The sequence below is a fragment of the Scyliorhinus torazame genome, chromosome 12 (assembly GCF_047496885.1).
Source record: "Scyliorhinus torazame isolate Kashiwa2021f chromosome 12, sScyTor2.1, whole genome shotgun sequence".
Classification (NCBI taxonomy): Eukaryota; Metazoa; Chordata; class Chondrichthyes; order Carcharhiniformes; family Scyliorhinidae; genus Scyliorhinus; species Scyliorhinus torazame.
In genome coordinates, this window is record NC_092718.1 from 160,152,080 (window position 1) to 160,179,421 (window position 27,342).

General features: G+C 50.6%; 1 protein-coding gene across 1 annotated transcript in view; it reads left to right on the forward strand.

The window, feature by feature from the left end:
- rasa4 (RAS p21 protein activator 4) overlaps positions 1-27,342 on the forward strand; it is a 397,794-nt gene that overhangs the window by 266,418 nt on the left and 104,034 nt on the right. Inside the window, exon 8 of the mRNA XM_072469264.1 lies at positions 9,707-9,798. Within this exon, the coding sequence (XP_072325365.1) occupies positions 9,707-9,798 (92 nt within the window). The remainder of the gene's footprint in view (positions 1-9,706; positions 9,799-27,342) is intronic.

The following is a 27,342-nucleotide window of genomic DNA, read 5'->3' on the forward strand; positions in this document are numbered from 1 at the left end:
TTGAATGGCAGAGCAGGCTCGAGGGGCCAGATGGCCTACTCCTGCTCCTAGGTCTTATGTTCTTATGTTAATGCAAAACCTTTTCACAAGCAAGGGAAGTCTTGCATTTACCAAACATCCTTCACATTTTCAGGATGACCCAAGGTGCTTCACAGTCACTGGATCACCGTTGATTTTGCAGCCCGTTTGTCCTGCATGTAACAATGTGGTAATGATCAGATGATCTGTTTTTGTGATGTTTGTATAGGTCAGGACGCCGGGGCGAACTCCCCTGCTCTCTTTCAACGCAATGAAAGGGACTGGGCTCCTTGAGAGTTCCGTCATTGGGGTTGGAATTTTCCAGCCGCTAGGATTCTCTGTTCCCTCCAGCAGCAAACCCGCCCTTGGGTATCCCGGTGGTGTGGGGTGGATCAATGGGGAAAGCCCATTGACAAGCCGGGGGAGCATAGGTTCCTGCCGCCAGGGAGTGGTGCGCCGCCCTGAAACGTGGAGGTGGGGGACTGGATAATCTAGCCCTGGTTGAGAGTGTGGGCCACAGAATTGGCCGTCTAACTGCAGCAGGCCAATCTGTAACTCAGAGATCTGTTGATTGGGATTTCCACTCTGTCCTTTGGAAACAGGGCGCGATTCAATGGAAACATTTCAAAGTCCGGATTTGGGTGCGTTTGGCGCGGTATTTTGCCGCTGCTGTGTTGGCAAGGTTGCGGCACTTCGTGCCAAAATGAGCTCTCACGAGGTTTTCAACATTACCCTGCCGTCTGATTCACCGACTCGTGCCTGTTCAATTCATCGCTAACAAGGGGGAGCTGCTTTTAAATGCTCCCTCACCACTCACTCCAGTCAACACTCAAGCATGGTAGCACGCATAACTGCTTCTTGCTTTGGGGATGGCGACCTGGCCAGGCTTCCCGATGCTGTGGATGAGAGGCAAGTACCCTGTTCCCTTGAGGGGGTCAGTCGCAGGGTCAGAAATGCTGCCTGGGAGGCAGTGGCAGCCGCTGTCAGTTCAGGCAGCATGATGAGGACGATCGTCCAATGTCGAAAGAAGATAAACAACCTGTGGTAGTATGCATTAGGGGTCATGTGGGACTGTGAAGCCGTGATGCCATTGGCTGACAGATCCCGGGTCCTGGTTGGCTGTTGATCTCTAGCTCCGCCCTGAAGACGGAGTATAAGAACCAGGAGTTCTCCCCGCAGCTCCAGTCTGTTGCTGAACTGCGGGGAACAAGTCACGCTTAATAAAGCCTCATCGACTTCATCTCTATTCGCCTCTCGTAAGTCATTGTGCGCTACAATTTATTAAGCGTGCTTAAAGGACTATGGAGCTCAGGATCGCCCCGGAATGCCTGCGGATCAGCCCCCACGCAGTGAACTCAGCAGCAGTTTTTAAACACTGGCAGGCTTGTTTCGAAGGCTACCTCCGAACGGCCCCCGGCCGGATCACAGAAGACCAGAAACTGCAGGTACTGCATTCGAGGGTAAGCCCGGAAATTTACCCTCTCATAGAAGACGCAGAGGATTTCCAGACGGCGTTCGCAGCACTAAAGAGCGTCTATGTTCGCCCAGTGAACCAGGTCTACGCACGCTACCAACTCGCAACGAGACGGCAAAGTCCCGGAGAATCGCTAGAGGAGTTCTACGCCGCGCTGCTAATTTTGGGACGGGCCTGCAGCTGCCCACCGGTAAACACGGCTGAACACACGGACATGTTAATTCGCGATGCGTTTGTGGCAGGTATGAACTCTCCCCAAATCCGCCAAAGACTGTTAGAAAAAGAGTCGCTAGGACTCTCAGAGGCACGGGCCATTGCAGCTTCCCTAGATGTGGCCTCGCAAAACGCCCGCGCCTACGGCCCCGACCGCGCGGCAGCCCCTTGGGCTCCGTGGACCCCCGTCGCGACAAACCCCCCTCACAGGCTTGCGCGGTTCAGACGCCAGGTCATCCTGGGGGGGCCCGCTGCTATTTCTGCGGGCAGGCGAAACACCCCCGGCAGCGCTGCCCGGCCCGCGCAGCGATTTGCAAGAGCTGCGGCAAAAAGGGCCATTTCGCGGCTGTGTGCCGGTCCCGGGGGGTCGCCGCTGTCCCTGGAGAAGAAAGAGTCCAGCGCATCCCAAACGCTCCCCAACCCCCCCAGCGCCCCATGTGCGACCCGCAGGCGCCGCCATTTTGGGTCCCGGCCACCACGAGGGGAGGATGGGCGCCACCATCTTGTGACCCCCCAGCCATGTACGATGCATGGGGGCGGCCATTTTGTCCACGCCCGCCGCCATCTTGGGACCCCCCAGCCATGTGCGAGGCATGGGGGTGGCCATTTTATCCACCCCCACCGCCATCTTGGACGACAACAAAGGACCCCAGCATCAACGGCTCCACGGGGTTCGAAGAAGACGCTGAGACACTGCGACCACATCTGGCCTCGGAGACGCTGGACCAAGCACGGCCCCGGATGCTCCAGACGACGACAACAACGGTGCTGATCAACGGACACGAGACACCATGCCTGATCGACTCCAGGAGCACCGAAAGTTTCATCCACCCCGACACGGTAAGACGCTGTTTCTTGACCATCCGCCCAAGTATGCAAAAGATTTCCCTAGCTGCAGGATCCCACTCCGTACAGATCAAAGGGTTCTGCATAGTGACCCTAACGGTGCAAGGGAGGGAGTTTAAAAACTACAGGCTCTACGTCCTTCCCCAACTCTGCGCGCCCACATTACTGGGATTAGACTTCCAGTGCAACCTGCAGAGCCTAACATTCCAATTCGGCGGCCCAATACCCCCACTCACTATCTGTGGCCTCGCAACCCTCAAAGTTGAACCCCCATCCTTGTTTGCAAACCTCACCCCGGATTGCAAACCCGTCGCCACTAGGAGCAGACGGTACAGCGCCCAGGACCGGACATTTATTCGGTCCGAAGTCCAGCGGTTGCTGAAGGAAGGCATAATCCAGGCCAGCAATAGTCCCTGGAGAGCACAGGTGGTAGTAGTAAAGACAGGGGAGAAGCAAAGGATGGTCATAGACTATAGCCAGACCATCAACAGGTACACACAGCTAGATGCGTACCCTCTCCCCCGCATATCCGACATGGTCAATCGGATTGCCCAATATAAGATCTTCTCCACCGTGGACCTCAAGTCCGCCTACCACCAGCTCCCCATCCGCCCAAGTGACCGCAAGTACACAGCCTTCGAGGCAGACGGGCGACTATACCACTTCCTAAGGGTCCCATTTGGCGTCACAAACGGGGTCTCGGTCTTCCAACGGGAGATGGACCGAATGGTTGATCAACACGGGTTGCAGGCCACGTTCCCGTATCTCGACAACGTAACCATCTGCGGCCACGATCAGCAGGACCACGACGCCAACCTCCAAAAATTCCTCCAGACCGCTAAAGCCTTGAACCTCACATACAACGAGGACAAGTGCGTGTTTAGCACAAACCGGCTAGCCATCTTGGGATATGTATATACCTCTGCCACCCGACCCCGAACGCATGCGCCCCCTCATGGAATTTCCCCTCCCCCACTGCTCCAAAGCCCTGAAACGCTGCCTGGGGTTCTTTTCATATTACGCCCAGTGGGTCCCCCAGTATGCAGACAAGGCCCGCCCCTAATACAGACCACTACCTTCCCCCTGTCGACAGAGGCTCGCCAGGCCTTCAGCCGCATCAAACGGATATCGCAAAGGCCACGATGCGCGCCATCGACGAGTCCCTCCCCTTCCAAGTCGAGAGCGACGCCTCCGACGTAGCTCTGGCGGCCACCCTTAACCAAGCGGGCAGACCCGTGGCCTTTTTCTCCCGAACCCTCCACGCCTCAGAAATCCGCCACTCCTCAGTGGAAAAGGAAGCCCAAGCCATAGTGGAAGCTGTGTGACATTGGAGGCATTACCTGGCCGGCAGGAGATTCACTCTCCTCACTGACCAACGGTCGGTAGCTTTCATGTTCGATAATGCACAGCGGGGCAAAATTAAAAATGACAAGATCTTAAGGTGGAGGACCGAGCTCTCCACCTTCAACTACGAGATCTTGTACCGTCCCGGAAAGCTGAACGAGCCGTCCGATGCCCTATCCCGCGGCACATGTGCCAACACACAAATAGACCGTCTCCAAACCCTCCACGAGGACCTCTGCCACCCGAGGGTCACTCGGTTCTACCATTTTATAAAGTCCCGCAACCTCCCCTACTCCGTGGAGGAGATCCGTACAGTCACCAGGAACTGCCACATCTGCGCAGAGTGCAAACCGCACTTTTTCAGGCCGGATAGAGCGCACCTGATCAAGGCTTCCCGTCCCTTTGAACGCCTCAGTCTGGATTTCAAAGGGCCCCTCCCCTCCACCGACCGCAACACATACTTCCTGAACGTGGTGGACGAGTACTCTCGTTTCCCTTTCGCCATCCCCTGCCCCGACATGACAGCGGCCACAGTTATTAAAGCCCTTAGCACCATAATCACACTGTTCGGTTGCCCCGCATATATCCATAGCGACAGGGGGTCCTCCTTCATGAGTGACGAGCTGCGCCAGTTCCTGCTCAGCAAGGGTATAGCCTCGAGCAGGACGACCAGCTACAACCCCCGGGGGAACGGGCAAGTAGAGAGGGAGAACGGCACGGTCTGGAAGACCGTCCTACTGGCCCTACGGTCCAGGGATCTCCCAGTTTCACGGTGGCAGGAGGTCCTCCCGGACGCTCTCCACTCCATCCGGTCGCTGCTGTGTACCACCACTAATCAAACGCCTCATGAGCGCCTCCTTGTCTTCCCCAGGAAGTCCTCCTCCGGAACGTCGCTGCCGACCTGGCTGGCGGCCCCAGGACCCATCTTGCTCCGGAAACATGTGCGGGCGCACAAGTCGGACCCGTTGGTCGAGAGGGTTCACCTCCTCCACGTGAACCCGCAGTACGCCTACGTGGCGTACCCCGACGGCCGACAGGACACGGTCTCCCTGCGAGACCTGGCGCCCGCCGGCAACACGCACACCCCCCCGACACCGATCACCCCCTCCCTGCCACCGGCGCACCCTGCGACCGCCCCCTTCCCGGGAGGATCGGTCCTCCTCCCATGTCCGACCAGGAGTGAAGCAGAAGCAGACACCGTAAAGCTCCCGGAGACGACAACGCTGGAACAAGCACCTGCACCACCACCGGGGCTGAGGCGATCGACAAGGAAGACCAGACCGCCCGCTCGACTCGTGGCATCGGTGTAACACAAGAATGTTGTGGGACTATAACGAGAAGGTTCTGTTCCTCTTACGAATATTGTAAATAGTTCACAAACCCTGTACATAGCCCAGTGTAGGGCAAAGTGTAGGGCACTGTAATGACATGCAAAAAGTTTTTTCCTCCCAGGACCAGCCTTGTAAACCCCTACCACCATGCGAAGCACCACCCCGCCGGGTTCATTTTTAACAAGGGGTGAATGTGGTAGTATGCATTAGGGGTCATGTGGGACTGTGAAGCCGTGATGCCATTGGCTGACAGATCCCGGGTCCTGGTTGGCTGTTGATCTCTAGCTCCGCCCTGAAGGCGGAGTATAAGAACCAGGAGTTCTCCCCGCAGCTCCAGTCTGTTGCTGAACTGCGGGGAACAAGTCACGCTTAATAAAGCCTCATCGACTTCATCTCTATTCGTCTCTCGTAAGTCATTGTGCGCTACATAACCTCCACTGAGTTGCAAGGGTAAGTTACCACCTCTCTCCTGGCATCAGTTCCATCTGCCACCCATCAAATTCGCAATCCCCCCCTCCAATTCATTGGTTGACACTTCGCACCCGCCCAACATACGATCTTCGTGCTTGTTCCTCAGAATCCCCTGGCCTTTCATGTCCAAGTGCAGTGCCCACACATGCCACCTGCTAAAGACCACCCTGACCCATTAAGCGTGAGCTCACAATACCCTCTCATTGTCCCTGCAGGAGAAATTAGCCCCTAATGAACAGGAAAGTGCTGAGACGGTGGCTGGAGTCCCAGAGATTCGAGTCTTCTGCGGCACATGATGTCCGTCAGCTTGTTGAATGACCAATGATGCCTGTACACCTTGGGCCATCGCTGGCCTCACTTTCTGGGTCCCTCTTCAGCCTGATGGACGGTTGGGTCTTCAGCATGTGCGGCAGCTCATCTGGTGCCGCCTCCAGCCTGTGTTGGCTTTGCCGACTCCAGCAAACATCGTTATATCTGGAAGTAATTGGACAAGGAGACAGACTGACAATTAGAGCTTCCACGCCAGGATCCTCAAATCCCCCAAGCCTCCCCACCCTTACGTGTCCCGTCTTCTCTCACAGAGCCATCCAGTGAGCCAATTGTTCTGGCATACCTTGCTCTGCACACTTACCCCCGAGCACATCAGGAACCCAGGCCCAGATCTCCGCTGGGATCATTAGGGAGGCCATGCTCAGCTGCCCTCCACTCATCCACACACTTATCCTTTGATCGTGGGATGATCCACAGTGCGGAAGCCCAGCTCTTAAGTGTGTGTTTGTTGGCAGCTGCCTCTATGGTGCTGACACTCCTGGAGTTGAGGCACACTGTTCAGGCATCAAAGGTTGCTGGACATGCATTCCCAATTATCCTCCGAGATATGGCACCTGTGCCTTCGAGGAGGCGTTTGAGAGTTCAGGAGCGTAAAGTGCTTTCACAACTAACAAGGTTAATTCCTCATTTGAATAGCCTTTAGCTGTGAAGCTAGTGCCTGCTCACAGTCAAAGGGGGTAAAATTGAATTTCAGAATAGAACCTGCAGCAGGGCTCTGTCCTAGAAGTGTCTGGTAGGACAGACAGGCTGCAGCTGTGGTTGTCCCTGTCATGGGTCGCCACAATATTTAATGATGGCTGGAAGGCCTCACAGATGCAAAGAGCCCCCCCCCTTCACAGACGCAAAGAGCCCCCCCCCCCTCCCTCCCCAGGAGCGACTCCTGACCTGGAACGCTTCAGCCCCACGACCAAGCCGAATCACTCTGAAAGGTCCCCCAGGCACCTCGAACACAGAGGCAGCAGCTCCGGTGCCCCTGAGCTGCATGCCGACCAATAGAAATGGCTACTCACCTCCTCAGTTCCCCTCAGTAGCCATATTGGCAGGATCACATGTTTGAAAAGCAGTACTATATGATGCCTGCATGACTGGGGAGTGGGATAATTCCCAGGAGGCCGCTGCATTCAACTTCAATTTTGTCAATTCGACTGAAATGAATGCAAATAAGGGTTAATGATATTCTCACCATTTTGGGGCGTGATCTGGAACTCGCCATCGGGTGTGGGTCGGTTGAATCGCCAAATCGTTCGTGCCCAGTGCGAATCTCAATTTTGCCCTCGCCTGTTAGTGACATGGTCGTTGAATCGAACCCAGAATCTTTGTTTTCAATCCCAGTGTAAATATTTTTTAAAAACTTACGTAGATAAAAAACCTTTTATGACCTCGGGATATTCTAAAGCGTTTTATACCCAATTAAGTATTTTTGAGGTTTAGTCACTTGATATGTCAGAAACTGCAATTATCCAGAGAGCATCATGGTTGTGATTAACAGCAATAGTTACTTAGCACAAAGGCAGAGATTGGTAAAAAGAAACCCACAAATTGCAGAAATCTCAAACAAAATGACAGGAGCGTATTGCCGACTCATCGGTACCTGAAGGCAGTAAGTAGATGAATGGTGTAAATGTGACCTTCATCAGCATTTAACTTATTCAGATAATTGAATGCTAGCGATCGCTCATAAACGTAGCATCGTGATGACTCATGAGCGTGTGATTGGCAGAACTTACAATGTACTCGTTAATGGTATTGATGAGGAATCACAGAATTGTTAGAGTACAGAAGGAGGCCATTTGGCCCACTGGGTTTGCACTAGCTCTCTGAATGCGCATCTCACCCAGTGCATGATAGGAATAGTGCATATTGAGGTCTCATACATGTTGTACTGTAATGAGAGTGTCAGACAACGTTCATTAATATGTTAATAACTCAAGCCCATGATTAAATTACAGAAATCACTTACTACTATTAGAAAAAGTATTTTTCAATATATTTTTCATATTTAAAATCCTTTCCAATTTTTTTTGGATTACAACAACGATTCATATTTATATAGCATATTTAATGTAATAAAACATTCCAAGGTGCTCCACAGGAGCATTATAAAACAAAATATGATGCTGAGTCATACAAGGAGACATTAGGTCAGATGACCAATAACCTGGTCAAAACGGTGGGTTATAAGGATGAGATCAAGGTGGAAAGAGGTAGGGTGCTATTCCAGAGCTCAGGGTCTGGGTAGCTGAAGGCAAGACCACCTACAGTGAAGCAATTAAAAACAGAGATGCTGAAAAGGCCGGAATGAGATGAGATGTGTAGAGGAGAGCGTTGCCTGATTGGAGCAGATTACAGAGATGGGGTGGAACAAGGTGGGATCATTGAAAACAGGGATGAGAATTTTAAAATCATTGAATTTACACTGCAGAAGGAGGCCATTCAGCCCATCGAGTCTGCACCGGCCCTTGGAAAGCCCACACCTCCACCCTATCCCCGTAACCACACCTAACTTTTTTTTTGGACACTAAGGGTAATTGAGCACGGCCAATCCACCTAACCTGCACATCTTTGGACTCTGGGAGGAAACCGGAGCACCCGGAGGAAACTCACGCAGACACGGGGAGAACGTGCAGACTCCACACAGACAGTGACCCAAGCCGGGAATCGAACCCGGGACCCTGGAGTTGTGAAGCAACAGTGCTAACCACTGTGCTGCTTGATCAGGAGCCAGTGTTGATCAGTTGACCATGACTTCTTGCAAGTTACGATACAGACGGCCGAGTTTTGGAAGGCCTCACGTTTAGGGAAGATAGAATGATGTGGGGGATCAGCCAGGAATGCTTCAGTCTTTCCAATCTAACTGGAGTGAATTTCTGCTTGAGTGCTGGATAAGCAGTCAGATAATTTACCATCAGAGGAGGAGTTGAAAGTGGCGGTAATTAGGTCGGGCTAGTGACGTCAGCGTACTTGTGAAGACTAACGCTCTGCTTTTCGGGTGTTGCTGAGGGGCAGCTTGTAGATGGGAAATAGGAGGGGGGGCAAGAATAGATTCCTGAGGGACACCAGAGGTAATGTTGCAGGAGGGGGAAGGGAAGCCATTGCAAGTGATACTCTGCATATGGTTAGATTGGTAAGAATAGAACCAGGTAAGAACACTCATCCAGCTATGTGATGGTGGGGAGGTGTTGGGAGGAGGATGGTGTGGACACTCATGCCAGAGACTACAGACAGGTTGACGTGGATGAGGAGGGATGTCGCAGGCACATAGAATGTCATTTGTGACTTTGATAAGAGCTGGCTAGGTACTTTAGCAGAGGTGGAAACTTGATTATAAAAATTTAAACATGATTCGAAACAGTACAGTGGATGGAAATTGTTTTCTGAATCTGTGAGGTAAAATTATGGGTAACAATTGCCTCATTTATATTATATATCTTTAACCGCGAAAGACTGGAATCTCTACTCCACAGTAACATCAATAGTTAAAGATACACATTTCTTTCCTCATTCTTGGGTTGTGGATGGTGTGTGTGAGAGGGTGAGTGTGTGAGAGGTTGAGTGTGTGTGTGTGTGTGTCCGCTGGGGACTTGGGAAGATGCAGGCTACTAAATGGGTCGTCTAAACTTATGCATGACTGTGGACTGCAGCTAGATTTTAATTTTCTGTTGTTTCTTCCGCTTTCGAGGTGGCATTCAACATTAACAAGCTCCTGGTGATTCAACAGAAAGAAGGCTGGTTCATGCTGCTCCCGGATACGGCACGAAGGATCGAGACTGAGTAAGTCATCTCGTCTTCACAGCTTCTTGTCTTCCCCACCGCAGAATAGAACGTAAGGAAGAACTGAATTTGTATAACGCCCTTTGTAATCTCAGGCATCCCAACGCCTTTTACAACCAATTCAGTACTTTTGATATGTAGTCACCGTCGTGATGTAGGAAACACAGCAGCCAAGTTGTGCGCACCAAGATCCCACACACAGCAATGACGTTGAGCAGGTAATCTGTTTCACTGATATTGATTGATGGAGACATATTGGCCAATACACCAGGGGGAACCCTTCTGCTCTTCTTTGTATAATGTAATGGAATCCCCTCCACCCTCCTACAACCCCCTCCTTCCACCTGAGAGATTTAGGCCGGAATTTTCCAGCCGGTTGCTGGCAGCGGATTTCTCTGGTCCCATCAGCAGTGTACCCCCGCTCGCGGGTTCCTCTTCGATGTGGGGTGGTTTCAATGGGAATTCACATTGACAGTGGCGGGAGCAGAGAATCCCTCCGCCAGCAAACAGCAAGCTGCCCCTCTCCACTGAGAAACATGTGGCTGGGAGGCTGGAAAATCCTGCCCTAGTCTCATCTGAGAGACAGTACCTCTGACAGTGCAGCACCGGCGTGTTAGCCCAGAGTTTGTGCTCAGGTTTCTGGAGTGGGCTTCTAACCCATAACCTTCAACCTCAGAGGCAAAAGTAGTCCCACTGAGGAACGATGGTCTCTTGACGTAAAGCATGCTGGGATAACCTGAGATAACATGCAAATCTGAGACTTACTCAGATACACATCAGTGCAATGATTTAAACCCAAGAGGATCTCACAGTGGCTATCACAGGTGCATGTGCGCACACTAGAAGATTCACTTGCGTTGTCAAAGTAATGCTGACCGAGCAGGTTTAAGAGCAAACCCCAGAGCCTGCAGGTCAATGGGACAGCTGCCAGAATCAGACTGTTGTGAATAGGGAAACTGAGCACAGAAGAAAATAGAATGAATGCCAGAAAGCCCAGCACTGGGAAAATAGTCGAGCTTCTCTTTGCTTTTATTCAGCGAGTCATACCAACAAATATTTATTTTCTCAACTCTTTTGAGGCTTGGGTGTAGATTTTAATTATCATGCGTTTGACCAGAACATGCTGGCCGCCGGTGTTACTAGCAAGAGGCCCAGTCCATATCCAAGGCCCCATTAACGTACAGGCTTCTCACTCATTCTTGCAGGAGCCTGGTCGGTGCAATACTGGGGGACCTTGAGACCGATCCTGTCAAGAAGTAGGGTGGTGAGGTTGGGAGTGGTAGCTGGGGGGGAAGGGGGAGGGTTTGTAAAGGGGGAGCAGGTACCAGGATAGTTGCCCACATTATTCATGCACAGTGTGGGGGAACATTTTTACTCCACCTGACCAGACGTAGATAATTTTAGCACTTGCCGCACCGCCAAGATTCACATTCAAGTAATGACTGCAGTATCCATTCTGCTCACTAGGCAGCTAACGGGGGCTATCAGCACCTCTGGACCCTGAATTACAGACATTCATCGAAACCCCAGAAGATTATAAGTCCAATTTTCTCAGCCTTTCACCACAGGACAACCCCCTCATCCCAGGGACCGACTTAGTGAACCTACACTACACCACCACCAATGCAAGTATATTCTTTCTTGAATGTGGAGACCAAAACTACACACAGTACTCCAGGTGTTGTCTCATTGAAACTCTGTACAATCGGAACAGGGAGTGATGAGACAGGTACGCTTGTCGAGCTAATATTATCTCCTGAAACTTACTTGGTGATAAGGTGAAACCCAACGACAGCGTATTATTACAGGAGAGTGAGGAAGGCCGTAGTAACAGATTCTTACAAGAGATTCTAGTACCAGGGTGCAGTATGTGCTTGTACATCAGTTCATTGGAATAGCAATAAGCCATTCAGCCCCTTGAGTCTTTTCTGTTTTGCAGTTAAAGCATGGTTGACCTGCTTTGCTTTTATATTCCTTAATACCCTTCACTAACAAAAATCTATCAGCCATCTTAAACATTGCAATTAAATCACTCCTTAATCTTCTATACTCAACGGATTGGAAGTCAGGCCCATCCGACCTGACCTCATAATTTTTTTTTTTAATTTAGAGAGTACCCAATTATTTTTTTTCCCAATTAAGGGGCAATTTAGCGTGGCCAATCCACCTATCCTGCACATCTTTTGGGTTGTGGGGGCGATACCCACGCAGGCACAGGGAGAATGTGCAAACTCCACATGGGCGGTGACCCAGGGCCGGGATTCGAACCCGGGTCCCCAACGCCGTAGGCAGCAATGCTAACCACTGTGCTACCATGCTGCCCCCTCTTCTCATAATTTAACCCTTTTAGTCTCGGTATCATTCTGATAATATCTGACCCTAGCCTTCCAAGGGCATTCTTCCTGTGGTCTGATGCCCAGAACTGCACACACAACCCCAGATGCGGGTCTAATCAAAGCTTTATACAAAGCTTTGTACAGGAGCAGGGCTTTCTCAAACCAAGAGCTTTTCACTAACAGAATGTGTTACCAGATTCAAACCTCGTTGGTGCGTGCCTGTCAGAGTCAGATCTGCTCTGCCGCATTAAATGTTGTGCATTTTAATTTAATTTAGTGAAATGATAATGATGAAATGGAAGGTTATAGAAGATAACAAGAGAAGGAAGTTGTAGAATTTTGGACGACGTCAGCTAAATGACTGCTTCGCGATAAACAAAGGGTTTTATTTTTACTCTGACCAAATCAAATCCAGCCTTTGGATAGTACTGACGCGCTGGAGACTTTCAGTATCAGTCATTGCCTCACAATGTTGTTGTGTGGGTCATAGATGATGCATACTATACAATGCTTCAGTGACAGTCATCAAGCGGTGAATCATCTCACTTCAGCTTTTGCAGCCATCTACCCAAATTACACTATAAAACAAGCTTCAAAGTGCGGCTCTGATGGACCATCTCTGGGATTTGCCCACACTTGAAAAGAAAGTGCAAATTTAATCTCTTAGTCATACCTGCACGGTGTCATTTTAAGAGGTTTTATTATGCTTAAATTTAATGTGACATTTTCCCTTGAATTGCCTCCTGTGATTTTGGTTATCTTCCAACCCTCTCCCTTCCCCCGCCATTCCGCCATTTGCCCTCAGTTAAATGCCAGTCACTTTACGGAAGACAAGCAGGACCTCTCGAGCTCTGTACTAGGAATGATGAAAGGCGACAGCATCCCTATCGGAGGGTGTGCAGAATCTCTAATTCTGCTCAGATTTGAGTTCAATAAGATTTGTAACTGCGTTTGGAAATAGGACATTTCTGCCACCCAGTCCCCACACCAGGGTGCAGGTGGTTCAGATGTGAACGCCGGCATGTTCCAATTTTTTATCATATCAAAGGACCACTCGGTTCCACACCTTGTTACTGTTTTGGTCCACGCATGGACTCAAGGCCTGAATTCCAGGGGGTGAGGGAGGAGTGGCATCATGGGACATGTGGCGAAGTGCAGCATCAAGCAGCTCTAGTGAAGCTGAAGTCAATAGGCATCAGGGGAAAACCTCTCTACTGGTTGGAGTCATACCCAGCACAAAGGGAGATGGCTGTGCTTGTTGGAGATCAATCCTCTCAATCCAAAGAGTTCCCCAAGGCAGTGTTTTAGACCCAACTCCAAGCTGCTCCATCAATAATGTTTCCTTTACATCAGGGTTTACCAAGCTATTCGATCCATGGAACCCCTAGTGACCTCCCAAGAGCACTGGGGAACCCTGAGCATTCTTAGAATGTCGACGGGCGAGATTCTCAGGTCGCCGCCGCGTCCACCCGGCGACCGGATAATCTCGCCCGAGGTCAATGGAGTTCTCCATTGTACACGGCTCGCCCGTGCTGTTCTTGCGGCGAGCGGGGCAGAAGAATCCAGCCCAACAAGTCTTTTCTAGCTATATCCATACATATATTTAATACATCCAGCAGTTACATGGCCCTCTCACCAGTAACCATTAACCCCCTATCAACACACCCTCCCATGGCCCTTTAACACTAACTCCTGGAAGCAGTGACCACTTTAGGAGTGGGTTAGCTAAAACGTTCTCTTATTTAAAAAAAAGTTAAGTCTTAACTTAATTGGGTGGCACGGTAGCTCAGTGGTTAGCACTGTTGCTTCACAGCGCCAGGGACCCAGGTTCGATTCCCGGCTTGGGTCACTATGCGGAGTCTGCACGTTTTCCCTGTGTCTGGGAGGGTTTCCTCCAGGCGCTCCTGTTTCCTCCCAGAAGTCCCGAAAGACGTGCTCGATAGGTGAATTGGACATTCTGAATTCTCCCTCGGTGTACCTGAACAGGCGCCGGAATGTGGTGACTAGGGGATTTTCACAGTAACTTCATTGCAGTGTTAATGTAAGCCTACTTGTGACACTGATAAAGATTACTTTTACCTTTTGTCATTTTTAATAGGAGGAATATAGAATATTGAATACTTGCACTTCTCTCCCTTACACACTCACACACACCCTCTCATAGAATTTAAGTGCAGAAGGAGGCCATTCAGCCCATCGAGTCTACACTGGGCCCTGAGAGAGCACCCTACCTAAGCCCACACTTCCACCCTATCCCCGTAACCCAGCAATCCCACCTAGCGTTTGGACACCATGGGGCAATTTAGTGACCAATCCACCTAACCTGCACATCTTTGGACTGTGGGAGGAAACTGGAGCACCCGGAGGAAACCCACTCAGGCACGGGGAGGAAACCCACGCAGACATGGGTCTCACACACAAACATCCTCTCACACAGGCGTGCACAAACACACACGCAAACACACATCCTCTCACACACACTTGTCCTCGCATACCCTCATCCTCAGACACACAAACATACCCTCATCCTCACACACACAAACACACACACCTTCTTTTTAAAAAATATATATTTTATTAAAGTTTTCAAACACAATCTTTCCACTTTACAAATCAACATAAAAATAACACAATAGCTAATAAGTAACATTATTTAAATAAAATAGTGAACTAACAAAGTAACAAAAAATAGTGCTCCCCCCCCCCCCCCTGGGCTGCTGCTGCTGACGATCAATTTTCCCTTAACGTTCCGTGAGATAGGCAAGGAACGGTTGCCACCGCCTGGAGAACCCCTGAGTCGATCCTCTCAACGCAAACTTCATCCGTTCCAGTTTTATGAACCCTGCCATATCGTTTATCCAGGCCTCCACGCCTGGGGGGGGGCGGGGGGGGGGGGGGGGGGGGCGGGGGTTTCGCTTCCTTCCACATAAGTAAGATCCTTCGCTGGGCTACCAGGGACCAAAGGCCAGAATATCGGCCTCTTTCGCCTCCTGCACTCCCGGCTCTTCCGCTACCCCAAATATAGCTAACCCCCAGCCTGGCTTGACCCGGACCTTCACCACCTTTGAAATCACCTTTGCCACTCCCCTCCAGTACTCATCCAGTACCGGACACGACCAGAACATATGTGTGTGGTTCGCCGGGCTTCCCAAGCACCTCCCGCATCTGCCCTCCACTCCGAAGAACCTGCTCAGTCTTGCTCCCGTCATGTGTGCTCTGCGTAGAACCTTGAATTGTATCAGGCTAAGCCTGGCACACGAGGAAGAGGAATTTACCCTACTTAGGGCATCAGCCCACAGCCCCTCCTCAATCTCCTCCTCCAGCTCTTCTTCCCATTTTCCCTTCAGCTCCTCTACCAGCGCCTCCCCCTCGTCCCTCATCTCCTGATATATTTCGGACACTTTGCCCTCCCCGACCCATACCCCGGAAATCACTCTATCCTGGATCCCCTGTGTCGGGAGCAGCGGAAATTCCCTCACCTGTTGCCTCGTAAACGCCCTCACTTGCATGTATCTAAAGATATTCCCCGGGGGCAACTCATACTTTTCCTCCAGCGCTCCCAGGCTCGCAAACTCCCCGTCAATAAACAAGTCTCTCAGTCTCCTAATTCCTGCCCGATGCCAGCTCTGGAACCCTCCGTCCATCCTTCCTGTGACAAACCTATGGTTATTCCTGATCGGGGACCACACCGAGGCACCCGTCACCCCCCTGTGTCGCCCCCATTGCCCCCAGATCCTTAAGGTTGCCACCACCACTGGGTTTGTGGTATACCTTTTCGGGGAGAGCGGCAGCGGCGCCATCACCAGCGCCTTTAGGCTCGTTCCTTTACAGGATGCCATCTCCAGCCTCTTCCACGCCGCCCCCTCTCCCTCCCTCATCCACTTACAAACCGTCGCCACATTGGCGGCCCAGTAGTAGGCGTCCAGATTCGGCAACGCCAGTCCCCCTCTGTCCCTGCTGCGCTGCAGGAACCCCCTCCTTACCCTCGGGGTCTTCCCTGCCCACACGAAACTCATAACACGCCTGTCTATTTTCTTGAAAAAGGCCTTAGTGATCAGAATGGGGAGACATTGAAACACAAAAAGAAACCTTGGGAGGACTATCATTTTTACCGCCTGCACTCTGCCCGCCAGTGAGAGCGGCAGCATATCCCACCTCTTGAAATCCTCCTCCATCTGCTCCCCCAGCCGCGTCAGATTGAGTTTGTGTAGAGTTCCCCAGCTCCTGGCTACCTGAATCCCCAAATATCGGAAGCTCCTTTCCACTCTCCTTACCGGCAGGGCGTCTATTCCTCTTCCCTGATCCTCAGGGTGTACTACGAAAAGCTCACTCTTCCCCATATTTAGCCTATATCCCGAAAAATCTCCAAACTCCCTCAATATCTGCATAACCTCTGTCATCCCCTCTACAGGATCCGCCACATATAGCAGTTGGTCATCTGCGTAGAGTGACACTCGATGTTCCTCTCCCCCTCTAACCACCCCCCTCCATTTCTTAGAGTCTCTCAACGCTATGGCCAGTGGTTCAATTGCCAACGCGAACAGTAATGGGGACAGGGGTCACCCCTGCCTTGTTCCCCTATGTAACCGAAAATACTCTGATCTTTGCCGATTTGTGACTACACTTGCCACTGGGGCCCCGTATAGGAGTTTGACCCAACTGTCAAACCCCTCCCCGAACACAAACCTTCTCAACACCTCCCATAGATACTCCCACTCTACCCTATCGAATGCCTTCTCCGCATCCATCGCCTCCACTATCTCTGCCTCCCTCTCCGCTGGGGGCATCATTATCACCTCCAGCAGCCGTCGAACGTTGACATTCAGTTGTCTCCCCTTTACAAACCCTGTCTGGTCTTCAAGCACCACCCCCGGGACACAATCCTCGATCCTCGTCGCCAGCACTTTTGCCAGCAGCTTGGCGTCTACATTTAGGAGTGAGATAGGCCTGTATGACCCGCATTGCAGCGGATCTTTATCCCGCTTCAGGATTAGTGATATCGTCGCCTCCGACATTGTCGGGGGTAGTATCCCCCTTCTCTGGCCTCGTTAAAGGTTCTTGCCAGCAGCGGGGCCAACAAGTCCACATATTTCCTGTAAAATTCCACCGGGAACCCGTCTGGTCCCGGGGCCTTCCCTGCCTGCATGTTCCCCAGCCCTTTAGTCACCTCATCCACCTCAATTGGCGCCCCCAGACCTGCCGCCTCCTGCTCCTCCACCCTCGGGAACCTTAGTTGGCCCAGAAACTGTTGTATTCCCTCTTTTCCCTCCGGGGGTTGGGACCTATATAGCCTCTCATAAAAGGTCTTAAACACCTCATTGACCTTCCCTGCTCTCCGCTCCGTAGTTCCTGTTTCATTCCTGACTCCCCCAATTTCCCTCGCCGCTATCCTCTTGCGATGTTGGTGGGCCAGCAGCCGGCTCGCCTTTTCCCCATATTCGTATCTCATCCCCTGTGCCTTCTGAGGTGTTGGGTGCTCTGAGGTACAGACGAATCAACACGGTTGCGATTGGTACAACGCAGTTTTATTCCAACTAACTATTTACACATCTGACTTGGCACTCAGCACGTTGTGACTGTGTGAGTGTCTTGTTATGAGGTCCTGGCCCTGTGCCGTCTCCAGATGGACTGGCCAGGAAGTGTCATGTTTCTTGTCTTATACTGTGTCTGCTCTTGTCTGTGATTGGCTGTCGTGTTATGTGTGCTAATTGGTCTGTTGCTCTGTCTATCATTGTGTATGTGTTATGATGTATGTTTGAATATCATGACATCCCTCCTTTTTTACAAGATTATGTGCCTAGGTGGTTATAAATATAAATGTGTCCTGAGTGTAGCTAAAGGTGTGTGTGCGTAATATTTACATCATGTACATGGGGCTTAACTATATACAAGGGGCAATGTCAGGTGTGACATGCTAACGAGGTTGTACCATAACAAAAGAAGAACAACGTTGAAATTTGGACCGATCAAACGAGGTCTGGAACGATAAAACAGTGACATGTTACAAAACAGTAGTTGCTAAAGTTTGACGTGTGAACAGTCTCATAAGTCCAGTCTAGTAGATGGGCGACGAATTTGTGTTGACCCAGTTCGCATCAATGACCGCCACCCGGAAGGCGTCTTGGTCATCTGTGTCGTCGGTTTGGATGTCGTGATGTGGAGGCTGAATGGTCCGCACGTTCCTGTGAGGTTGTCGGAGATGTGGAAGATCAACAGGTTGAGCCGCTCGACAGTAGGCAGCGTAGTGGCCCATCTTGCCACAGCGTAGGCATTGTCGGGTTTTTGCAGGACATTGCCCTTTTAAATGTGCAGCTCCACAGTTGCCACACGTCATGACGTCATGGCGTTCGTTACGCCACTGCGCATGCGCAGTTCAGTCTTGTGTCGGGCGCGCCTGCGCAGCACGTCCCTCAGTGTTGCCGTAGGTTTTGGCGCGCACAAGCGCGGGAGGCCTCAAAAAGCGCGCGAAACGGCCGCCCTCGTCCGGGCCGCGGGCCGGGAGAAACTCGATTGCCTAGATGAGTTCGGCCTCGTGGGCGGCCTGGCTTGCCGATTCGATCGCGTGGGACCCCCTCCGTGCCGATTCGGTCGCCTGAAATTGGGCATAGCGGCTGGTCGCATTTTCATGCAGGACACAGGCTTCAACTGCAGATGCTAAGGTCAGGCCTTTAATTTTTAGAAGCTGCTGACGTAGGCCACTGGAGGCAACGCCAAAAACGATCTGGTCCCGGATCATGGACTCTGAGGTGGTGTCGTAACCGCAGGACTGCGCGAGTATGCGGATGTGCGTCAGGAAGGACTGAAAGAGCTCATCCTTACCTTGCAGGCGCTGCTGAAAGACATACCTCTCAAAGCTTTCATTGACCTCAACGTTGAAGTGCTTGTCGAGCTTGAGGAGGACCGTGTCATACTTAGCTTTGGTCTCGCCTTCCGCGAACACCAAGGAGTTGTATACATCGATGGCGTGCTGACCTGCGGTAGTGAGGAGCATGGCAATCTTTGTTTCGTCCGAGGCGCCCTGTTTTTCATTGGCTTGCATGAACAGTTCGAATCGCTGCTTGAAGAGCTTCCAATTTGTGCCCAGGTTCCCAGCGACTTGCAACGGCTGCGGTTTGTTGTGGGTGTCCGTGGCTCAGGATGGCAGATTTGCCGGTAGGTATCGATTCACCCCATTCCTGGTACCATGAGGTGTTGGGTGCTCTGAGGTACAGACGAACCAACACCGTTGCGATTGGTACAACGCAGTTTTATTCCAACTAACTATTTACACATCTGACTTGGTACTCAGCACGTTGTGACTGTGTGAGTGTCTTGCTAATGAGTTCCTGGCCCTGTGCTGTTTCCAGATGGACTGCCCAGGAAGTGTCATGTTTCTTGTCTTATACTGTGTCTGCTCTTGTCTGTGATTGGCTGTCGTGTTATGTGTGCTAATTGGTCTGTTGGTCTGTCTATCATTGTGTATGTGTTATGATGTATGTTTGAATATCATGACACCTTCCTCCACCGTGCCTCTGCCTTTCCTGTGGTCAGCAGGTCAAACTCCGTCTGAAGTCTTCGCCTCTCTCTATATAGTCCTTCGTCCGGGGCCTCCGCATATCCTTTATCCACCCTCAAAATCTCCCCCACTAATCTCTCCCTTCCTTTGCCCTCTTTTTTCTCCTTGTAAGCCCTAATGGAGATCAACTCTCCCCTAACTACCGCCTTCAGCGCTTCCCATACTACCCCCACCTGGATCTCACCATCATCATTGGCCTCCAGATACCTCTCAATACATCCCCGCACCCTTCCACAGACCCCCTCATCCGCCAATAATCCCACATCCAGTCGCCAGAGTGGGCGCTGCTCCCTCTCCTCTCCTAATTCCAGATCCACCCAGTGCGGGGCATGGTCTGAAACGGCTATGGCCGAATACTCCGTTCCTGCCACCTTCGAGATCAGTGCCCTGCTCAAAACAAAGAAATCTATTTGGGAGTATACCTTGTGGACATGGGAGAAAAAGGAGAACTCTTTGGCCAACGGCCTAGCAAATCTCCACGGATCCACTCCCCCCATTTGCTCCATTAATCCCCTAAGCACCTTGGCCGCTGCCAGCCTTCTTCCGGTCCTGGATCTAGACCGATCTAACCCTGGATCCAGCACAGTATTGAAATCCCCCCCCATTACCAGGCTTCCCACCTCCAGGTCCGGGATACGTCCCAGCATCCGCTTCATAAATCCCGCGTCATCCCAGTTCGGGGCATATACACTTACCAGCACAACCTCCTTTCCCTGCAATCTACCACTCACCATCACATATCCCGCCATCATCTCCCTCGCGCGGGAAAAAAAAATGCGCTTTCCTGGATCGGCCCCGCCCCCTATGGCGCAGCTCCCCCATTCCCCATCCCCGCTCTCAGTCCCTTTTTCCACCGGCGCTCACATTTCTCAGTGTCCCCCCCCGTCAAGAGGAGAAAAACTCCCCGTCTATCGTCTCGATACTGTGAACCTCCCATTCCCCAATGTACATTTGTATGCATCGACCTCGTCGGCCACGTGGTGACCTACCTTTTGACCCATTGATTTCACTGGGATGAGAATCAGACTGGTTTAGAAATACGTTGATAAGGGTCCCTCCCCCAACCACTCACCATCACTAGATTACCATGAAGATAGAGATCGGTATTCATAGAACATACATACATACAGTGCAGAAGGAGGCCATTCAGCCCATCGAGTCTGCACCGACCCACTTAAGCCCTCACTTCCACCCTATCCCCGTAACCCAACAACCCCTCCTAACCTTTTTGGTCACTAAGGGCAATTTAGCATTGCCAATCTACCTAACCTGCCCGTCTTTGGACTGTGGGAGGAAACCGGAGCACCCGGAGGAAACCCACGCAGACACGGGGAGGACGTGCAGACTCCGCACAGACAGTGACCCAAGCCGGGAATCGAACCTGGGACCCTGGCGCTGTGAAGCCACAGTGCTATCCACTTGTGCTACCGTGCTGATTGTAGCTTCATAAGCCACGATCGGCGGAATTCACCTTCCCCGCTGGCAGAGCACCCCAGCAGGTTTCACTGCAGCGTGGGGTGGTTTCAATGGGAAATCCCATTGACAAGCGGCGGGGGGATAGAATCCCACCGCCAGTAAACGGTGCGCGCCGAGAAACTCGGGGCTGGAGAATCTGGCCCAGAAACTACTCCCAATATATCCCAATGAACGGTCCTCCAATGCTCAGTAAGATTATCACCTGAATTGATCTATTTACCTGCAAGTGAAAGTTCTGAAACAAATATTTTTATTTGCAGATTTGAATACAGTTTACCCCCTTTACCTCTAGTTTTGAAATGTCTGGTGCTTCAGACGATCAAAGTTATTGGAGATGGTAATAAGACCTTGGGCCCTGCTCCAAGCAGGAAGCTGCCTTCAGCTATCCGACAGAATGATTTTCTTCAGCTGCAGTACTGGCACTGAGTTGAGACACGTCCTCAATTTCTGCACCCAGCTCTTTCTGTGCCAGGCCAAATTCCGGGGATCCCCTCTGACCTCCCAAACCATGAGCTCTTTGTTTGAAATGTGTGAAGCTGTCTCACAGGCATTTCCTGGCAGCAGGAGAGACAGGCTCCAGTGCTCATCCTGCTGGAAACTATGGCGCTTTTTTTTCAATTGGTGCTTGCTGGCTTCACAGTTCCTGAGTCTCAGATCTGTGCACCAGTTCCTGGCATTTGCACAGCTACATCTGAGTCACTGGTGCACTTTCCACTGGAACAGGAGGAGGGATTTCAAATGCTCATGTTTGCTGTGCCATACAAACAGATCATGGCTGAACTCTATCTTAACTCCACTTACCTGCTATATCCCTTAATACTCTTGCCAAATAAAAATCCATCTTAGCTTTGAAATGATCCAGTGGCCCTGTATTTATTTTTTGTGGGATCTTGCTGTGCACATTGATGTGTCTCCCCACGTCACAGTAGTGACTAAAATTCAAAAGTACTTCATGGGCTTTGAAACACTTCTGTGACATCCTATGGGCGTGAAAGGTGAGATTGCAAATGTGAGCTCCCAATCTTCTCCTTCCTGTTTCCAGAAAAGGCCAATTGGATTGGCCCAGAGACTGATCAATGTTGATAATTGATAACCAATGAAAAGCCAGATGGGGTGGTTTACCTCATAAATCTCAGCTATTATGGAGGCTCTGAGGTGGCCAAAATGGGACCTTAAACTGAAACACTGATTTAACCTGGCTTTTAACCTGATGTTCAATCTGGTATTCAATCTTGTGTTTAACCTGGTGTTCAATCTGGCGTTTAATCTGGTGTTCAATCTGGAGTTGAGCATAAAATGCTGTGTTGGTGAAGGTGTTGAAGCTGTGCTCGATACCGCCACCTAGAGGATCTTTGATTGCCACTGAAATTTCCTGTCAGTGCTCATTAAGGACGCTGCACCTCATTTTGGTGGCTAGTATTTGATTTTACCAGACCACCACACACCCCCCCCCCCCCCCCCCTCCCTCCCATACACACACAACAGTGATCAACCAATATGAACATAAGGGGCTGGATTCTCTGCACCCAAATGCCAAAACCGCAGCCGGCGCCGGGACGGAGAATCCAGTTTGACGCTGAAATCGGGACAGGCGCCGGTTCACCGATTCTCCGGGCACCGAAAAGTGGCGGCACCGGGGAGTATGCCGCGCCGCCAGGGGCCATTGCCAGAAGCCCGCTCCGACTTTCTCCATCTCCAACTGGCCGAAGTCCCGACGGCATGGAAATAACCTGGTCCAGCCGGTCGAGATACTCGCGTGGCGACTGTGGACTCTGTCCGTGGCCACTCTGATCGGGGGCAGGCGGATCGGATGCCGGGGGGGGGGGTGCCTTATAGGTAGCCGTGGAATGATTGTGCAGGGTTTGAGGATCGGGTGCGCGGCCGATCGGTGGTCTCCTTTGTGGGGCGACCTCCGCGGTCCGAGTCCGCCATGGAGCACGTCGCGGCAGCTGGAGGCCGCCGCCGGGCGCATGCACCGCCTCTGACCCGAACGTGCGGGGGCCCATATCTGCAGCAAAAGCTGCGGGATTTACTCCTGGTCCCTGCTGGCCCTCTGCAGGGCTGTGAATTTGTGTCCCTTTAATCCAGGATTTTCAGGAGTAAAATGCCACCGTTTTGACGCCGGCGTGGGGACATAGTCAATATGATCATGGCTGATCTTCTCTTGGCCTCAACTCCACTTTCTTGCCTGTTCTCCATAACCCTTTAATTTATTCGTAATTAAAAATCTGTCTATCTCCTTAAATTTACTCAATGTTCCAGCATCCACTGCATTCTGTGGTAGTGAATTCCACAAATTCACAACCCTTTGAGAGAAATAATTTCTCTTCATCTCTGTTTTAAATTTGCCAACCCCTCCACCTAAAACTATGACCTCTTGTTCTAGAATGCCCAACAAGAGGAAGCACCTGCTCTACGTCTACTTTGTCAATACCTTTTATCATCTTATATACCTCAATTAGATCTCCTCTCATTCGTCTAAACTCGGGAGTATGGACCTAAACTGCTCAATCTCTCTTCATAAAACAAACCCTCATCTCTGGGATCTATCTGGTGTACCTCCTCTGAACTGCCCCTAATGCAACTACATCCCTCTCCCACTAAGGACCAAAGCTGTATACAGTACTCCAGGTGCAGCCTCACCAATGCCTTGTATAGTTACAGCAAAACCTTACTTTTATACTCTATTCCTTTAGCTACAAAGGCTATGATTCCATTTGTCTAGCTTATTACCTGCTGTACCTGCATACTATATTTAAAAATAAATTTAAAGTGCCCAATTTCTTTTTCCAATTAAGAGGCAATTCAGCGTGGCCAATCCACCTACCCTGCACATCTTTGGGTTGTGGGGGTGAGACTCACACAGACACGGGGAGAATGTGCAAACTCCACCCGGACAGTGACCCGGGGCCGGGATTGAACCTGGATCCTCAGCACTGTAGGCAGCAGTGCTAATCACTGCGCCACCGTGTCACCCCCTTGTGCACCCAAGTTGTGGAAAAATAATTCAGCAAAGCAAGTTGAAATGAGGACCATGTACCATACCCGCAGCAGAAGCACTTGATTAAGCAATTTGTCAATTTTATGGACATTGTTAGAGGGAAATGATACCTTAAAGAGACCTACTCTTGCTGTATGCTGTGTATCCAATTGAAGACGATTTATGTAGTCCACCATACTGTCCATTTATATAACTTCTCTCAGTGCTTCACAGCAATGAAATTTTTTTAAGTGAAGTTACAGGGCTCGATCTTGAATCCGGAATTGCGGGATCGGCGGCGCGGGCGGAAAATCTTTTGAGAATCGGGAAATACAATTTTCGTCGGAGATCACGTTTCTCGATTTTCCCCGTCCCTCACCGCCGATGTCATGAAATTCCCACCCACAAAGGGCGTGAACCTCATTTCAATAGTTTTCATTCGTTTAAATATTGTCAGTGACTCATCTCCCACCACCACCTGCCACATGAAGCCCCCTCCCCCCTCACTAAATTTTAATGCAACACCTTTGGCCAGATGTAAGGCAGTCAATGGGATCCCTCCGGGGTGCCGAGGTAAGTACAGCCCCCAGAGGCACTGCCCCTGGCACAAGTTGGCACTGCAGGTTGATGCTGTGCCAACATGGCAGTGCCAACCTGTGCCATAGGGCAGTGCAAGGGGCATGGGTGCTATATTGACATGTGGTGCGATGCGAGTGCTGAGTATACTTCTGCAGTGTTGGTGGGGGTGTTCAATAACACTGAGGAATGTTGGTATGGGGGGGGAATGTGAGGGGGGAGATTGTAACTTAGAGGATTGTGGTGGGAGGGCCTATCCCCGATACCCCCATGATGGGGGCTATTAGGCTGGAATGCTGATCTCTTGGGACTGGTGACTGGCCCTATGAGGCCGCGCCCCGCCAGAGTGATGACGTAAACCATGCCCACTTTTTTTTAATCTATTTTAATAGAAAATAAATCATTTCCCCCCCCACCCCTCCCTGGGGGAGTCCAGGTGCCTCGTTACCTGTTCAATTGCATGAGTTTCTGTGAAAAGGCAGCAATAGCGTTCAATCAATCTCTGAGAAGACCAAAACATGACAGCAATCTCTCAACTATTGACTGCTGTCAAAATAGAGGAATCAGTTTAATACATCCCCATTGCAAGGTCTTGCCTCGGATGCACAATCATATGAGAAATATGGAAATGTAGAAGAATTCAGATCGCAAAGAAAACACACTGGAGTTTGGTTTGTTGCAATAACAACCTGCATCTATGCAGCAATGTCGTCCAATAGGATCTCGATGTTCACTGAACTTGAGGCAATTAGGTCACCATGTTTGTCACATGATGGCAAGATATAAGCAAGATTAACAAATCAAATACAAAATCTTTTGAAAGTTGGTTTGAGGTTTTAATCCAAGCCTGCTATGTAGATTCTCAAGGGTGGTGACAATTTGTTCATTGAAGTGGTATTTTTCTGCAGTGTGCTCCAGTTTCTTTTAAAGATAACATTTCTTCAAGAGTAATCTGCTTCCCAATTGATCAGAATTGTTAGATGGAGGGAAAAGAATTGACAAATCTCTACAGTGGACAGCACGGTGGCACAGTGGTTAGCACTGCTGCCTCACAAAGCCAGGGTCCCAGGTTCAATTGCAGCCCGTATCTGCGTGAGTTTCCTCCAGGCGCTCTATGATTCATAGAATTTACAGTTGAAAAGGAGGCCATTTGGCCCATCGAGTCTGCACCAGCCCTTGGTTCCTCCTACAGTCCAAAGATGTGAAGGTTAGGTGGATTGGCTATGCCAAATTGCCCCTTAGTCTCCAAAGATGATTAGGTTAAGGGGATATGAAGCTACTGTGCAAATCCCCCAGTTTCCACACTACGCCGCCTGTTCGGGTACACTGAGGGAGAATCCAGAATGTCCAATTCACCTAACAAGCATGTCTTTCGGGACTTGTGGGAGGAAACCGGAGCACCCGGAGGAAACCCACGGGGAGAACGTGCAGACTCTTCACAGACAGTGACCCAAGCCAGGAATTGAATCCGGATCCCTGCTGCTGTGAAGACCGTGCTACCTTGCTGCCTACTCTGACTCTTGCCTTGCTTACACTCTGTCAACAGATCAGTGAAGGTTGAACACATTTGAATATTGCTGTACACAGGATTGTATATTTCAACCCTCATTGGTGGCTATGCAGCTGTGTCCATTGCTCATGGACCCTAACCGATTTGTGAAAACAGCCAACTACCAGCTAAATAAAACCAATTCTTTCAGTTAGCATCTTCCGGTCCCGCCGCCATACACAGTGTTTTATACGGCTCGCCTGCATCACCTCCAGGGAACCCATCGTGGGGAGGGGGCTTGCCTTGGGAAGGGCTGGAAAATCCCACCGTAAACCGGCCCCTTAAGTCTGAATATATTGTGATCTAGAAGCACCCAGAGAGGACAGGAATAGAGAAGGTAACGAACAATGGACTATTTTCCTTCGTTCAGTGAACAAGTCGCCCTCAGATTCAAGGCCATTAGAACCCTGAATACTGAACTATATTCTGAGAAACATAGTCATGACTGACAATTGACTCTTGTCTAATAGAAGCATAGTTGCATACCTCCTTGTTCGACTAAAGGCAGATGGAAAATAGCTGTCCAGAGATCGATGCCCATGTTCATAGCCACCACTGCAAATTGAACATAACCCAGTATTGTATGGCTCTAAAAATGAACAACATCAATTCTCTGCATTATTATTATTATTTAAATAGAGAGAGATTGCAGAATGTTTCAATAGAGACGGTTTACATGCAGGTGCAGCAATTAATTCGGAAGGCAAATGGAATATTGACCTTTATTGCTAAGGCCGTACTGGGCATTGGTAAGATTGCACCAGGAGTACTGTCTTCTTACTTAAGGAGGGATATACTTGCAGTACAGAGAAGGTTCACTCGGCCGATTCCTGAGATGAAGGGGAAAGGTTGAACAGGTTGGGCCTTTACAGATTGAAGTTTCAAAAAATAAGAGATGATCTTATTGAAAAAAATACGATTCTGAGGGGGTTCGACGGGGGAGATGCTGAGAGAATGAATTATCTTCCCCAGGGAGCAGTGGAGGCTGGGCCATTGAATATATTCAAGGTTGAGTGAGACAGATTTTTGATTGATAAGGGAGTCAAAAGTTTGGTGGGGGGGGGGGGGTGGT